Source organism: Piliocolobus tephrosceles, chromosome 9, assembly GCF_002776525.5.
Source record: "Piliocolobus tephrosceles isolate RC106 chromosome 9, ASM277652v3, whole genome shotgun sequence".
NCBI classification, from domain to species: Eukaryota; Metazoa; Chordata; class Mammalia; order Primates; family Cercopithecidae; genus Piliocolobus; species Piliocolobus tephrosceles.
Genome location: NC_045442.1, coordinates 112,772,706 through 112,787,090, shown reverse-complemented (window position 1 = coordinate 112,787,090; position 14,385 = coordinate 112,772,706). Strand labels below are relative to the sequence as shown.

General features: G+C 41.1%; 1 protein-coding gene across 4 annotated transcripts in view; it reads right to left on the bottom strand.

Annotated features, from left to right (window-relative positions):
• NSUN6 (NOP2/Sun RNA methyltransferase 6) overlaps positions 1-14,385 on the bottom strand; it is a 90,280-nt gene that overhangs the window by 3,537 nt on the left and 72,358 nt on the right. For 3 of the 4 annotated variants that reach the window (XM_023223145.2, XM_023223146.2, XM_023223148.2), the window contains one exon: positions 2,382-2,530. In XM_023223145.2, the coding sequence (XP_023078913.1) occupies positions 2,382-2,530 (149 nt within the window). Of the gene's footprint in view, positions 1-2,276; positions 2,531-14,385 lie in introns of all 4 variants that reach the window. The other variant, XR_002733881.2, reaches the window with a different exon arrangement.

The following is a 14,385-nucleotide window of genomic DNA, read 5'->3' as shown; positions in this document are numbered from 1 at the left end:
TCCAATCCAACACTCCTATCCCTAGTTCCTTTGGCTTGCTCCATAGGCCATTGCATTATTGCCTTCTAATATACTAAAAAACTCATTTATTTCCTCTCCTAGTTAGAACAGAAACCTCGTGAATAAGGGCATGGAATGTTGTCTACTTTATCAATACTGTACCGTCAACGTCTAGAATAGCTTCTTACACACAGTAGGTGCTCTATGAGTATTTGTTGAATAAATGAATCAGGAGATAAGGTGCTATGCTAAAACATATTTGTCTCAAATACCTAAAGTTCAACTTTTCAAGCTCCTGATTTTTAAAATTTTAAAGGAAATCTTTAAAAATAGAGTATACATACTTGTGCTTTTTAAATCAGAGCATGCTGATCAAAATTTGAACTCTGTTACTATGTGCCAGTTACTGTGTTAAACACTCTACATGAATTTTTCTCAACAAATCCTTATAAAAACCACAAAGTAAGATGACTATCACCAAAGACGTATTCCTAGTAGGTAGAACTGTTATCTCTACTACTCAGATATAGAAAGCAATGTACATAAAGTCACTTAGGTGGAGGAGCCATGGCTCAAGTCAACATGTGTCTGACTCTAACATCCACATTCTCGATTTCTCTCCAGGCCAAATGGCACACCTGCTATATTCTCAAGTTCTCTCTCTTTTCAATGAGAAGCTTTTCCTTCTCACTGAGATCATTCGTCTACTCCTAGTAGCCTTTTAAAATACCATTTTTGCTATGACCTACAAAGAACAGAAATCCAAGTCCTTTACAGAAGTATCCTAATTTTATTCTCAAGTCAAAGTAGGTTTCAGCTATAAGTAAAGCTTCCTTTTTGCTGCTTGCTGTTTTAATTCTGAGGATGAGTTCTTTGAAGACTTCATAGAAAAAGAGGAAGTCAAATAATCCACAACCAGTGCTACCTTTGTGTATGAAAGGAAACACCAAGAGAGGTGAATCGGAATGTACTCAAAGACAGTTTTAGAGACTAAATCATTACAGAACGTCCATTGTTGCTCTAGCCTTGTATTTTGGAGGGCTGGGACTAAATAATGAATTCATCTATGATCAAACACGGCCTATACACTCTGAAATCCACTGAGTCATTTTTGCAGGACTAGGAGAAATCCTCAAATGTTCTATCTGGGCTTCTTCTGAAAGTACTAGAGGCAAGTTAAATGTGTACAGTTTTTATGGTTCTCCTATATCCTACACTGGCCACTGTCTCTTCCTGTTTTTATCAATGAGTTTTGCTTCCTATTGGAACTTCTTCTTCTAAAGAAGACCCCAAAATCTACTTTTTTTCTTTTTTTTTTTTGAGACAGTCTTGCTCTGTTGCCCAGGCTGGAGTGCAGTGACGTGACCTCAGCTCACTGCAACCTTCGCCTCCTGGGTTCAAGCAATTCTCCTGCCTCAGCCTCCTGAGTAGCTGGGACTATAGGTGCACATCACCACACCCGGCTAATTTTTTGTATTTTTAGTAGAGACGGGGTTTTGCCATGTTGGCCAGGCTGGTCTCGAACTCCTGACCTGAGGTGATTAGCCCACCTCGGCCTCCCAAAGTGCTGGGATTATAGGCGCGAGTCACCATACCCAGCCAAGAACTCTATTTTTTTTAAAAAAGAGTAATTTAGTTTATATCTATTTCTTTACATCAATTAGTAACTACAAGTTAACAATTCAGTGACTTTTCAGATGGGGCAGAATATTTGAAATTTATTACATATGTGACGAAATTCTACTATTGCCTGTATATCTTAAAGGTGAATCAACTTAAAGGAAAACTTCTATATTTAAAACTAGGTCCTCTCAGTTGTATCTGTGTGTGTGTGTGTGTGTATGTGTGTATAGTAAAATATAAATAACATAAAATTTACCATTTTAGTCATTTTAAGTCAATAATGACCTTCAGTACAGTCACATTGTTGGGCAACAATCACCACCATCCATCTCCAGAACTTTTTCATTGTCCCAAACTGCAAGTCTATATGCATTAAACAATAGCTCCTCAATCTCCCAGCCCCACAATGCCTGGTAATATCTATTCTTCTTCCTGTCTCTATGAATTTCCCAGCTACTCATATAAGCAAAATATTACAGCATTTTTCCTTTTGTGTCTGGTTCATATTACTGAGCATAATGTTTTCCAGGTTCACCCATGTTGTGCATGTATCAGAATCTCACTTCCTTTGAAGGCTGAATAATGTTCCATGTATGGATATAGCACATTCTGTTATCCATGTATCTGTCAACAGACTCTTGGATTGTTCCCACCTTTTGGCTATTGTCATGAATGCTGCTATGGAGATTGCTCTCAGTGGTTTCAAAAACAAAGTAGCAAAAGTTAACATTCTTTCACAACAACAGACCGCCACATACTGCAGTGAAGAGTTTTCGCTGTAATGGCTGATATGATGCCAATTCCTTCAAAGACCAAGTACAGGCCATATTTGGTCTCTGTCCCATTCCACTACAGGGTGCATCCAGAAGAATTCGGTCAAAGGATTCTGGTAGAAATGGAGGTTCCCCTATAAAGAGAATTACAAACATGTTTACTATCTGCCATATAGGTTTAAACTAGAAAACTCCTGAGATGATCAGGAATTTAAAATCATAATCTAGAATCAAAAATAAAACAATTTCTCCCTTCAAGCAGCGGGTTAAACTAATTTTGACTTATACCTAATATAGATTTGATGTGGTAAAAAGGTTAAAAATGTAGTAATAGTTGAAAGTTATTCTGTTGATACAGTACAAACCAAGGCCTAATCACACAAGACCTTGTACCCCAAACTTCAGAAGCCACAATTTATCAAAGCTAGGACTTGGAATTAATTCTAGTTGTTCTGGAAATTGATACTTCTCTTGGTAATTTCTACTGAAGACAGCCCCCGAAAAAATGCCAGTTCAATCATTGTGAAACATGCTGATTCTGGTGTTCCAGAGTCTCCTTGTTTCTCTGGCCATCAGAAGGGCTATGGTCTAGAATAGGTAGAATGAGTCAGTACCACCCCTAGATTCAATCTTCCACAAAGGTTTCCTTTGCATTCGCTTGAATAATTTTCCCTAACTTCTGACCTATTTAATGTTACTGGAGGAAGGTATGAAATCAAGTGGTCTGTTTACATATTTAGGCTGCCTACCTGCAAGCAAGATTTCCATTCCATTCAATTCCATTTCCCATTCCATTCTGCATTCCATTCCCCATTGCATTCCATTCCATTCCATTCTCCATTCCATTCCATTGTCCATTCCATTCCATTTCCCATTACACTCCATTCCATTCCATTCTGCATTCCATTCCACTCTCCAATCAATTCCATTCGCCATTCCATTCCATTCTCCAATCAATTCCATTCTCCATTCCATTCAATTCTCTATTCCAATCCATTCCACTCCACTCCACATTCCACTCCATTCCATTCCCCATTCCATTTCATTGCATTCCATTCCCCATTTCATTCCATTCTCCATTCCATCTAAATTCCACTCTCTATTCCATACCATTCCCTATTCCATTCTCCATTCCTTCCATTCTCCATTCCCTTCCATTCCCCATTCCATTCCATTCTCCACTCCATCTCCATTCCACTCAATTCTCCACTCCATCTCCATTCCATTCCATTCTGTATTCCATCCCATTCTCCATTCCATTCTATTCCCCATTGAATTCGATTCTCCATTCAATTCCATTCCATTCTCCATTCCATCTGCATTCTCCATTCCATCTCTATTCCATTCCATTCCATTCTCCATTGCATTTCATTCCATTCCATTCTCCATTCCATTCCATTCTCCATTCGACTCCATCCCATTCCATTCTCTATTACATTCCATTCTACACACCATTCCATTCTCAATTCACTATTCCATTCAATTCCATTCTCCAATCTATTCTCCCTTCCATTCCATTCTCCATACCGTTTCACTACACTCAACTGTCCATTCCATTCTCCATTCCATTCCATTCTCCATTCCATTCCATCCTCTATTTGATTTCCCAGTCCATTCCATTTTACATTCCATTTCATTCCATTCTCCATTCCATTCCATTAAATTCCATTCCATTCTCCATTCCATTCCCTTTTCCATTCCATTCCATTTCCCAGTCCATTCTCCATTCCATTCCAGTCCATTCTCCATTCAATTCCATTCTCCATTCCATTCTGTTCAATTCTCTGTTCCATTACATTCTCCATTCCCTTCCATTGCCTTCTCCATTCCATTCCATTCTCCATTCCATTCCATTCTCTATTCCATTCCATTCTCCATTCCATTTCATTCCACTACACTTTCCTTTCCATTCCATTCCATTCCATTCCATTCCATTCCATTCCATCCTCCATTCCATTACATTCTCCATTCCATTCCACTCCCCATTCCACTGCATTCTCCATAACATTCTCCATACCATTCTCCATTCCATTCCATTCTCCATTACATTACATTCACCACTGCATGCCATTCTATTCCGTTCTCCATTTCCTTCTCCTTTTCATTCCACTCCATTCCATTCCATTCTCCTTTATTTTCCATTCTCTATTCCATTCCATTCTTCACTCCATTCCATTTTCGATTCCTTTCCATTCTCCACTCTGTTCCATTCCATTCTCCACTCCATTCCATTCTCTCTTCCATTCCATTCTCCATTCCACTCCAATCCATTCTCCATTCCATTTTCCATTCTATTCCAGTCCATTGTCCATTCCATTCCATTGTCCATTCCAGTCTCCATTTCATTCCATTCCATTCTTGATTCCATTCCATTTCTTCCATTCTCCATTCCTTTCAATTCTCCATTACATTCTCCATTACATTCCATCCCATTTCCCAGTCCATTCTCCATTACATTGCATTCCATTTTCCATTCCATACCATTCCATTCTCCATTCAACTCCATTTCATTCTCCATTCTAATCCTTTCCATCCACTCTCCATTTCATTCCATTATCGATTCCATTCCATTCTCCATTTCATTCCATTCTCAATCCCATTCCAATCCATTCTTCATTCCATTCTGTTCTCCATTCCATTCCACTCTCCATTCCATTTTATTTTCCACTCCATTCTTCATTCAATTCCAATGCATTCCCCATTCTATTAAATTCTCAAGTCTCCATTCCACACATTCTCCATTCCATTCCACAATCTATTCCAGTCCATTTCATTTCATTCTCCATTCCATTCATTCTATTCCATTCCATTCTCCATTCCATACCATTCCATGCTCCATTCCACTCCATCCCATTCTCCATTCCATTCAACACCATCCTCCATGCCATTACATTCTCCATTCCATTCCATTTCATTCTGCATTACATGACATTACATTCTGCATTCCATTCTCCATTCCATTCCATTATGCATTCCATTCTCCATTCCATATCATTCTCCATTCCATTCCATTCTCCATTCCATTCCATTATGTATTCCATTCTCCATTCCATTCCATTCTATTCCTTTCAATATCATTCTCCGTTCCATTCCATTCTCCATTCCATTCCGTTCCACTCCATTTTCCATTCCATTCTCCATTCCATACCATTCCATTCTGTTACACTTCATTCTCCATTCCATCCCATTTCTTCCATTCTCCATTCCAATCAATTCCATTCTCCATTCCATTCCATTCTCAATTCTACTCCCTTCCATTTCTCTGTCCATTCTCCAGTTCATTCAATTCCATTCTCCATTCTATACTCCATTCTATTGCAATCCATCCACTCTCCATTTCATTCGATTCCATTCCATTCCAATGCATTCCATTCCATTCTCCATTCTATTCTCCATTCCATTTCATTGCATTCTCCATTCAATTCCAATCCATTCTCCATTCCAATCCACTCTCCATTCCATTCATTCTCCATTCCATTCTCCATTCGATTCAATTCTCCAGTCTCTATTGTATTCCATTCATCATTCCATTCCATTCTACAATCCATTCCATTCCACTCTCAACTCCATTCTCCATTCCCTTCCATTCTCCACTTGATTCCATTCTCCATTCCATTCCCCATTCCATTCCATTTCCTGCATCCTCCATTCCCTTCCATTCTCCATTTGATAATCCATTCTCCATTCCATTTCCCAGTCCATTCTCCATTCCATTCCTTTCCATGCCATTCTCCATTCCATCTCCATTTCATTCTCCATTCCATTGTGCATTGCATTCTCCATTCCATTCTATTCTGTTTCTCCATTCCATTCCATTCCACTCCGCATTTCATTCCATTCTCCATTCTATTCCATTCTCTTTCCATTCTCCAATCCAATCCATTCCTCATTCCATTCTGCATTCCATTCCATTCTCCATTCCATTTTCCATCCTCCACTCCATTTTCCAGTCTCTGTTCCATTCTCCAGTCCATTCCATTTTCCACCCCATTCCATTCTCCATTGCATTTCCCCATTCCATTCCATTTTCCATTCCATTCCTTTCTCCATTCCATTTCATTCCATTCCCATCTCCATTTCCTTCCATTCTCCATTCTATTCCACTCTCCATTCCATTCCATTCTCCATTCCCTTCCATTCCATTGCTTTCTGGATTCCATTGTCCATTCCATTCCATTCTTTACTCTATTCCATTCTCTATTCCATTCCTTTCTCCATTCCATTCTCTGTTTCATTCCATCCTCCATTCTATTCTCCATTTCATTCTCCACTCCATTCCATTCTCCATTTCTTTCCATTCTGCATTCCATTCCATTCCATTCTATTCTCTTCTCCATTCCATTCCATTCTCTATCCCATTCCATCCTCTATTCCATTGCATTCTCCATTCCATTGCATTTTCCATTCCATTGCATTTTCCATTTCATTGCATTTTCCATTCCATTCTCCAGTGTCCATTGCATTCCATTCTCCATACCATTCTGTTCTCCATTCCATTCCATTCTACATTCCTTTCCGTTCCATTTCCCATTCCATTCCATTTCCAATTCCATTCCATTCTCCATTACATTCTCCCTTCCATTCCATTCTCCATTCCATCCATTGCATTTTCCATTCCATTTCCCATTCCATTCCATTACATTCTCCATACCATTCTACATTCCATTCCATATTCTCCACCGCATTCTCCCATAGTCGTTCTGCCCAAATTTTAGAACAAGTTCTAGAAAAAGTTGTCATCCCAAAACAAATATGCATTCTCCAGTAAGTGGATGACCTTCTTATGTCTGGTGAGGAAAAAGGGAAGTTAACTGACTTCTCTACACATATTCTTAACCATCTGCAGGTTGAGTGGCTACGAGTCTCAAAAAGAAAGCTCCAGTATGTAGAGTCCAAATTTACATATTTAGGCCACTTAATAAGTGCAGGCAAGTGAAGAATAAGGCCTGAACAAATTGAGGGACTCATGTCCCTACCCTTGCCTCAAACTAAACAACTCAGGAATCTTTTTTTTTTTTTTTTGAGACGGAATCTCGCTCTGTCACCCAGGCTGGAGTGCAGTGGCGCGATCTCGGCTCACTGCAAACTCCACTTCCCGGGTTCACGCCATTCTCCTGCCTCAGCCTCCCGAGTAGCTGGGACTACAGGCGCTCACCACCATGCCTGGCTAATTTTTTGTATTTTTAGTAGAGACGGGGTTTTACCGTGTTAGCCAGGATGGTCTCGATCTCCTGACCTCGTGATCTGCCTGCCTTGGCCTCCTAAAGTGCTCGGATTACAGGTGTGAGCCACCATGCCCGGCCCAAACTCAGGAAATTTTTAGGGTTAGTCGGATACTGCCACTTATAGATTGACTCATATGCACTGCACAGTAAACTGTTATATCAAAAACTTGCTCAGGAGAAGCCTAATCATATCTTGTGGACTTCTGAGGAAGCTGATCAAGTCGAGGAGCTGAAGGAAAGGCTCATAACTGCCCCTGTTTTGCCTCATCCTCCCAAGTAAAGCCATTCCACCTTTTTGTTAATGTAGACAGTGGAGTAGCTTTATGAGTGCTGACTCAAGAACATGGAGGCCGCCGGCAGCCTTCCTATCAAAGGTCTTAGATCCAGTCACTTGTGGATGGCCTCAATGCATCCAGTCCATCACGGCTACCTCAGTATTAGTCAAAGAAAGCAGAAAGTTAACCTTTGGGGGAAAATTGACAGCAAGCACGCCTCACTAAGTTAGAATTATCTTAAAACAGAAAGCAGAGAGATGGCTTACTGAGTCGAGAATTTTAAAGTATGAAGCCATTCTGTTAGAAAAGAATGATTTAACATTGACCACTGAAAATTCACTCAGTCCAGCAGGTTTCCTAACTGGGAATCCAAATCTAAGGAGGGAACACACGTTAGATTTAATTTATTACCATACAAAGGTTTGACCAGACCTAGAAGAAACTCCCTTCCAGACTGGATGGTTCTTATTCACAGGTGGTTCCTCCCGGGTGATTTAGGGAAAAAGACACAATGGGCATTCAGTGATTGATGGAGAAACTCTTGTAGAAATAGAGTCAGGAAACTTGCCCAACAGTTGGTCTGCTCAAATGCGTGAGCTGTCTGCACTCAGCCAAGCCTTAAAGTACTTACAGAACTAGGAAGGAACCATCTATACCAATTCCAGGTATGCCTTTGGAATGGCTCATACATTTGGGAAAATTTAGACTGAACAAGGTCTCACTGATAGTAAAGGCCAAGACCCTGTTCACAAGGAGCTAATCACCCAAGTATTAAGTAATCTTCAGTTGCCAGAAGAAATAGCTATTGTCCACATTCCTGGACACAGAAAAGCCTTTCTTTTGAAAGTCGAGGAAATAACCTAGCAGATCAGGTAGCCAATCAGGCTCCTATGTCTGCTGAAATGCGTACTTTTCACTTAACTGCCCACCTCCCTCCTCCTACTGTAATCCCCATTTTCTCTTCCACTGAAAAGGAAAAACTAATAAAAATAGGTGCTGAAGAGAATTCTGAAGGAAAATGGATACTGCCAGACCAGAGAGAAATGTTGTCTAAACCCCTTATGAGGGAAGTCTTATCCCAGCTACATCAAGGGACTCACTGGGGGCCCCAGGCCATGAGTGACATAATTCTCAGAGTATATGGTTGTATAGGAATTTATACCCTGGCCAAACAGAATATAAATAGTTGCTTAGTATGTAAGAAAACTAATAAACAGACTATAAAAAGATTACCTCTCAGGTGAAGGAATCCAGGCTTAAGTCCATTCCAAAGTATTGAAGTTGATTACACAGAAATGTCTCCAATAGGTGGTCTAAAATATTTACTAGTGATAGCAGACCACCTCACTCACTGGGCCGAAGCTATCCCCGTTTCAAATGCGACAGCCAATAATGTAGTTAAGGCCCTAACTGAAAATATAGTATCTAGGTTTGGACTAATAGAAAACATTGATTCAGACAATGGAACTCAGTTTACCACACACATTGTTAAAAAGCTATCCCAAACATTAGACATCAGATAGCAATACCACACTCCCTGGCACCGAGCGTCACCAGGGATAGTAGAAGGAATCGGACTTTAAAGAACCACTTAACCAAGTTAGTCTTAGAGACTCAATTGCCATGGACCAAGTGTCTTCCTAATTGCCCTGCTGAGAATTCGAACTATGCCACAGAAAGATACTGGTCTTTCTCCTTATGAGATGCTCTATGGATTGCCTTATTTACACTCCGCTTCTGATATTCCTACCTTTGAAACAAAAGATCAATCCCTTAAAAATTATATACTTGGTCTTTTACTTCCCCTTCTCTTAAAACTAAAGGTCTATTAGTACAGGCGCCACCCTTGGAGTTCCTGACGCATTAACATCAGCCTGGGGATCACATCCTCATCAAAAGCTGGAAGGAGGAGAAGCTCAAGCCAGCCTGGGAAGGTTCTTACTTAGTGCTCCTAACTACTGAAACTGCAGTCTGTACAGCAGAGAGAGGATGCACTCATCACACCTGGGTCAAGAAAGCACCGCCCCATCCAGAGTCATGGACCATAGTCCCAGGGGAAAACCCTACCCAACAAAAACTAAGAAGAATTTAACTCTTTCATCTATTACTCTTTCTTCTTTCCTCGCTCTATTGCTCACCACCTAGTTATTAACATAAGCAAGTCAATTTTACCTCAAACTACTGCATTTGATGCTTGCCTTCTTACACCCTGTGAGGACTTCCCAAGTCAAAGACAGCTCTCCACTTCAGAAAAGAACCTCTGTCCCTCCTGGCTCTCCTCAGACTGAGTATTAGTGAATTTGGACCACTTAATCCGGGGAGATTTCGATAGAGACCCCAATGTCAACCAGGTGTCATGTGCCCCAATGTAGAGCTTTTATGCCATAGTTGGTCCAACCGGTTTTTGTAATTTCCTAAAACCACACATTCATCTTACTAAAGAGACACCCACCCGCCCGCCCCGCCAACTCTCAGCTAAACCACTGAAATCCTATACAGTTTATTATCTCAAACCCTCAAGGTTCTTACCCCTCTCTAAGCTGGTTCCCTTCTTTAAGCAGGTTTTATGGTATGGGGGCTGATGTTTCAGGAACAGATCCTGTTGGATTCTTTGAAATGAGTTTATCTGATCCCCCCACCGCCCGCACCTTCCTCTAAGCCTTCTTCCAAAACCTGTCACAAGGGAACAATTGCTTCTCTCCTCCATCTAACAACAAGACCAAGATAGATACTGTAGAAGTTAAAGACTTAAAACAAACTTTGGCAATTGAGACAGGATACCAAGATGCAAATGCCTGGTTGGAATGGGTCAAATATTCCATCCGCATGGTAAACAAAAGCAATTGTTATGCTTGTGCGTGGCAGGCCAGAGGCCCAGACTGCCCCCTTTCCACGAGGGTGGTCCTCTAGTTGACCGGGCATGGGATGCACGGTAGCTCTTTTCCAGGATTCTACAGCCTGGGGTAACAAGTCATGCCAAGCTCTCTCTCTGCTATATCCCGAAGTTTGACACCCCATGGGTCAGCCCCCGAGGGCTATCCAGCTTCCATCCCCCAACACTAAGTTCACTTTGTGTCTCTCACGACAAGGAGGAAACAGCATTCCTTGAAGACCTGAAGGGATGCAGTGAGCTTAAGAATTTTCAAGAGCTTACCAATCAGTCAGCCCTTGTTCGTCCCTGACTCGATGTGTGGTGGTATTGTGGTGGACTTTTACTGGACACTCTACTGAGTTTAACTGGAGTGGCACTTGTGCTTTAGTCCAATTAGCTCTCCCTTTCACCCTGGCATTTCATCAGCCAGAGGAAGAAAAAATAGGACATCGTAAAGCAAGAGAAGCCCCTTATGAGTCCTTCGACTCTCATGTCTATTTAGACACAACTGGAGTCCCATGGGGAATACCAGATCAATTTAAAGCCCGAAATCAAATAGCTGCAGGATTTGAGTCAATATTTTGGTGGGTGACAATTAACAAAAATGTAGATTGGATAACCTACATCTATTACAACCAACGGTGATTTATTAATTATAGTAGAGATGCTGTTAAGGGAATAGCTGAGCAATTAGGGGCTACTAGTCAGATGGCTTAGGAAAATAGGATAGCCTTAGACATGATACTAGCAGAAAGAGGAGGAGTTTGATTCATGATTAACACTCAATGTTGTACCTTCATCCCAAACAACACCACCCCTGATGGAAGTATAACAAAGGCATTGCAAGGTCTGACTGCTCTAATGAGTTAGCCAACAACTCAAGGGTAAATGACCCTTTTACAGGATGGCTAGAAAAGTGGTTCGGTAAATAGGAATAACAGCCTCAATTCTTACTTCCCTCGCAGCCGTAATGGGTGTATTTCTTGTTGGGTGCTGTGCCGTGGGTTGGTGCAGAGGCTCACAGAAACGGCACTTAATAAAAATTTCCCTTAACTATTTCCATCTTATCCAGAGAAGCTTCTTCTTTTGGAGAATCAAGCAGAACAACTAAGCGAAGACATGTTAAAGAAGTTTGAAGAGAAAGAGCTGTAAGGAAAATGCGAGAAGAAGGAATTATAAGATATGAGTTCTAAGTTTCTCTTCAAAGAATCAATGTCAGTATGTTCAATTCTTTGCCTTCTACTTTCAAACTTAACTTCCTCGTAAAACAACCTTTTTCCATCACCTGCTCCACCCTCACTCATTCCGATTACACACTCCTGCCTGACTCATTCTGATCCACCCTGTAACTCTTTTTAAATTAGCCAACCGGAATTACTTTAGCCTCTGTGGTCTAACCCTAGCCAATAGGGGAATGACAGAGCAGCAGGGGCCACATGCATCAGGGATAAGAACCCCTTCCCCTCCCTTGTCCAAGTGTGAAGCTCACCATTGCTCCATCAGTAAGAGCGTACCCTTCTACAGAAGTAAATCACCTTGCAGAGAAGAAAAAAAGAAAACTGTATATTTGAGTGCTATTTCTTTTGCGGCACCAAAACTCTACTTATAACACAGTTCCAGGAGGTGCCCTGCTCTGAGTCCCGAGGAAAAAGCTGCAGTTAGAAAGGACCTTTGAGATGAGAAGACTAGCTCCACAGAATCTCTCCTCTAAGCCTTTTTTTTTTTTTTTTTTTGAGATGGAGTTTCACTTGTGTCACCCAAGCTGGAGTGCAATGGCACCATCTTGGTTCACCGCAACCTCTGCCTCCCGGGTTCAAGCGATTCTCCTGCCTCAGCTTCCTGAGTAGCTGGGATTACAGGCGCATGCCACCATGCTCAGTTAATTTTTGTATTTTTAGTAGAGACGGGGGTTTCACCATGTTGACCAGGCTGGTCTTGAATCCTCTAAGCCTTTCAGTTGTGGTAGAGGGCCCCTCTCTTCGTTTCTCTAGCTTCGGGGAAAGGGCTGCTCCCTGCACTCATCAGCTTTAGGTTGCCCCAGGGCTCTCCTTTGCTTTACAGCCCACCAACATTGATTCAACTAGTTCCTTAGACTGTTGGTTTATATTATCTCTCTCTGGAATAAATTTGTATTAAATTATCTCTACTGAAATACCTTCTGGTTGTCTTTTAGTCCTGTGGCCATCTGAATTCCTGTAAAACATAACTCACAACATTTCCTTAAAGGTCCATGCTACCTGAAAGCCTACAAGGTACCTGTGTTAAAAATGAGTAAGGTGCCCAAGCTCCGTATCAATGGTCTTGTACCATGACGAAAAAACCATGGGCTGCATTTCAGCCCACTCACCCTCAATCGTATGTCTTATATAGGACACAACTGTACTGTACTGTACACCTGAACTGTAAATGGTGAACCTGTGAAAGGTAATAGTAATTGTCATCTCTGCATTCACCATTTCTAATATTCTCACTGAAGTACTAGATGATGATTATATATACATTAAATTATGAAACTCCTAAAAATATTCCAGATCTTTCTTAGAACAGGCTATGATCACCAAAATGACCCCTAAACATACCTGGTGTAAGTGAAGTTTCTTTTATTTGAAATTAGAAAGGCATGAGATATACACCAAGGATTATTTGTAGTTTAAGAATACTCATATTTTTATTATTTATTTATTTATTTATTTATTTATTGAGATGGAATGTCGCTCTGTCGCCCAGGCTGGAGTACAGTGGTGTGATCTCAGCTCACTGCAAGCTCCACCTCCAGGGTTCACACCATTCTCCTGCTCAGCCTCCCAAGTAGCTGGGACTACAGGCACCCGCCACCATGCCTGGCTAATTTTTTGTATTTTTAGTAGAGACAGGGTTTCACCGTGTTAGCCAGGATGGTCTCGATCTCCTGATGTCGTGACCTGCCTACCTCGGCCTCCCAAAGTGTTGGGATTACAGGCATGAGTCACCTCGCCTGGCCTCATATTTTTATTTATTAAATGCTTCTTCACATAATATATAGTCCTGTGTGAATGCAAAATATCTGAACCAAGTCTCAGTCAATTTAGAAAGTTTATCTAGCCAAGGTTAAGAACGCGACCGTAACACAGCCTCAGGAAGTCCCGAGACGTGTGCCCAAGGTGGTTGGGGATACAGTTTGCTTTCATGCATTTTAGGGAGACATGAGACATCAATCAATATGTGTAAAATGTACATTGGTTCTCTGGTAAGGTGTAAGTGGTGGCTTCCAGGTTAGGAGTAGATAAGAGAAAAAGGGTTGCATTCTTCTGAGTCTTGATCAGCCTTCCACTGAATATACAATTTAGTCTGGCTCAATAAATCTGCATTTTTACATAAACAGGGGAGAGAAGGCAATCAGATGTGCATTTGTCTCAGGTGAGCAGAAGGATAACTTTGAAAAGAATGGAAAGCAAGTTTGCCCTAACCTGTTCCCAGCTTGACTTTTCCCTTTAGCTTAGTGATTTGGGTCCCAAGATTTATTTTCCTTTGGCACCTGAAACTACACTTAGGGATCTCTAAAACTGCATTACTTTGAGGTGGTGTGTAATTTAGGAGCAATTTTTTTGTTAAATGATATTGACGTGACTTCTGGAATA